Source organism: Limulus polyphemus, unplaced genomic scaffold (genome assembly GCF_000517525.1).
Source record: "Limulus polyphemus unplaced genomic scaffold, Limulus_polyphemus-2.1.2 Scaffold442, whole genome shotgun sequence".
Taxonomy (NCBI): Eukaryota; Metazoa; Arthropoda; class Merostomata; order Xiphosura; family Limulidae; genus Limulus; species Limulus polyphemus.
The window spans coordinates 330,084-332,211 of record NW_013666052.1 but is presented as its reverse complement, the minus strand read 5'-3'; the positions used below and the strand labels follow the sequence as shown (position 1 = coordinate 332,211).

The window sequence follows — 2,128 nt, the reverse complement described above, 5'->3', positions numbered from 1 at the left end:
TCTAGTCTTACACTGCTAAATTAGGGACGGCTAGCGCAGATAGCCCTCGTGTAGCTTTGCGCGAAATTCAAAAAACGAAACACTTTTAAATTAGGGACGGGTAGCTTTACACAACAAACAATTTTTCTTAGTTAGTAACATTTCTAGCTGTATGGTAGCTGGAATTTCGTAGGTTATCATATTAAATATGTTTAACATGAATTATTTTTCAATAACATTTCTAGCTGTATGATAGCTTGAACCCGAGTAGGTTACATGTTCTTGTGCGCCATTGTTTTATGTTCAGTAAATTCGAAACCGAAAATGTTTGAGGTGGATTTATCAATATACCTTTCTATACCAGTTTAATGCTGCATGTTGACTTTATGAGAACGGATTTTTACTTTAGTCACGTGGATTACGGTAAATTATTGCTCAGTTGTGCGATTCAGCAAGTGTTTTGGAGTTGCAAGTTTTTACAATTTAATATCAGAAAGTGATTTGTGTTAAAATAATGAGTTGCTACAATAGAAACGTTGGAAATTAATTACGGTATTAATATTAACTTCCGACCAAAGCAAGCTGCATGTTTTGAAGAGAAACTAAAAATCAATATTTCTAATTAAATAACCCCTTCTTACCTTTCTACTTATAAAAGTGAGAAAGCTTTGTGTCATCAGTTGGATACACGTTGTATTTGATTGTTTATAGTTAAGCACAAAGCCACACCAAGGGCATCAAACCCGGTTTCTAGCTATAGAAGTCCGCAGACATACTGCTGTGCTACTGAGAGCTACACCCGTTGTAAATATAAATAAAAGAACGTCTGACGTATAAAAAAATAATTAAAAAAACATCGAGAAATCATTAGGTAGTGATACTGCATGCCACCATTTAAACCATATAATTTAATGTTTCTCTGAAGAAGAAAGAATATTAAAAAAAACACTGCCTTTAGGTGATATTCTAGAGGGAGGAATAATAACCTCGTGAAATGGAAGAACAGAAGAGTAAAATTCCTGAATTGGAGTGTAGGGCTTCGGTGGGAAGGAAAGAAAGCTACTAACGTTTCATCATCAGTAAGACTTGGATATGTTGACGTTTTTACACTGAGTGATTACAGTTCGGTCTCTATTTCCTCCAAAAATCTGAGGAATAAAGTGATCCTTGCTTATTCGGTTGTTGCTACTTATATTTGGAACCATCACTGTGTCCACTTACTTACCACGTCCACTGCTTTAATAGCAGAATTTGTTGTTTTTAATACAAGTAGCCGTAGTTGTACATAATATTAAAGTTAGAAGTACTTAGCAAGGCTGTATTTTGTGTTAAAGCTAGCTTCATGATCTAATTGAAAGTTTTAACTTGTTTCTTTCTCTTGTACAGCCGTAGTTGTACATAATACTAAAGTTAGAAGTACTTAGCAAGGCTGTATTTTGTGTTAAAGCAAGCATTATGATCTAATTGAAAGTTTTAACTTGTTTCTTTCTCTTCTACAGCCGTAGTTGTACCTAATATTAAAGTATAGAAATACTTAGCAATGCTGTATTTTGTGTTAAAGCAAGCTTTATGATCTAATTGAAAGTTTTAACTTGTTTCTTTCTCTTCTACAGCCGACCCTGAACTTTTACAAGACATCCTGACTTGCGGTGTTTGTCAGAAAGATTTTGCCTTATCCGACATTTTGAAATTTATTCAGCACAAAGTGCGGAGTTGTAACAAAGAAAACTGCCTGCTCTATGATGAAAGAAACGACATCAGTGGCGAGGAAAATGAAGAAGACACTACTGCAATGCCAACTCGAAGATCTAGTATATCAGCTCCCATCAGTAAAGGAAACAGTAACAGAAGTACGCCAATCTTAATTCGGGGGCAGGAGGAAAAAGTGAGGCCTTCCTCAGTTTCCTTAGCAGAATCTAATTCTGACGAAGAACCTGAGGAAGGCCTATCAAAAAGCATGTCTCCTGGTGTGCTGGAAATAAGTCAAAGGAAACGTAGATGTTCTATGGAAGAGATACAACCAGAGGGTGTAATGAAAATGAGAAGAGGAGGCGAGAGAGAACCTACAGGTTAGACAGTGTAAATAAAGGGCAGAGCGAAAACACTTCGCAGCTGAGTGAACTTAAATAATATTCCTTTAACTGTAATT

At 35.8% G+C, this 2,128-nt stretch overlaps 1 protein-coding gene across 1 annotated transcript in view; it reads left to right on the top strand.

Annotated features, from left to right (window-relative positions):
• LOC106458314 (B-cell lymphoma/leukemia 11A-like) overlaps window positions 1–2,128 on the top strand; it is an 85,694-nt gene that overhangs the window by 70,825 nt on the left and 12,741 nt on the right. Inside the window, exon 2 of the mRNA XM_013917816.2 lies at window positions 1,593–2,048. Coding sequence (XP_013773270.1) covers window positions 1,593–2,048 — 456 coding nt within the window. The remainder of the gene's footprint in view (window positions 1–1,592; window positions 2,049–2,128) is intronic.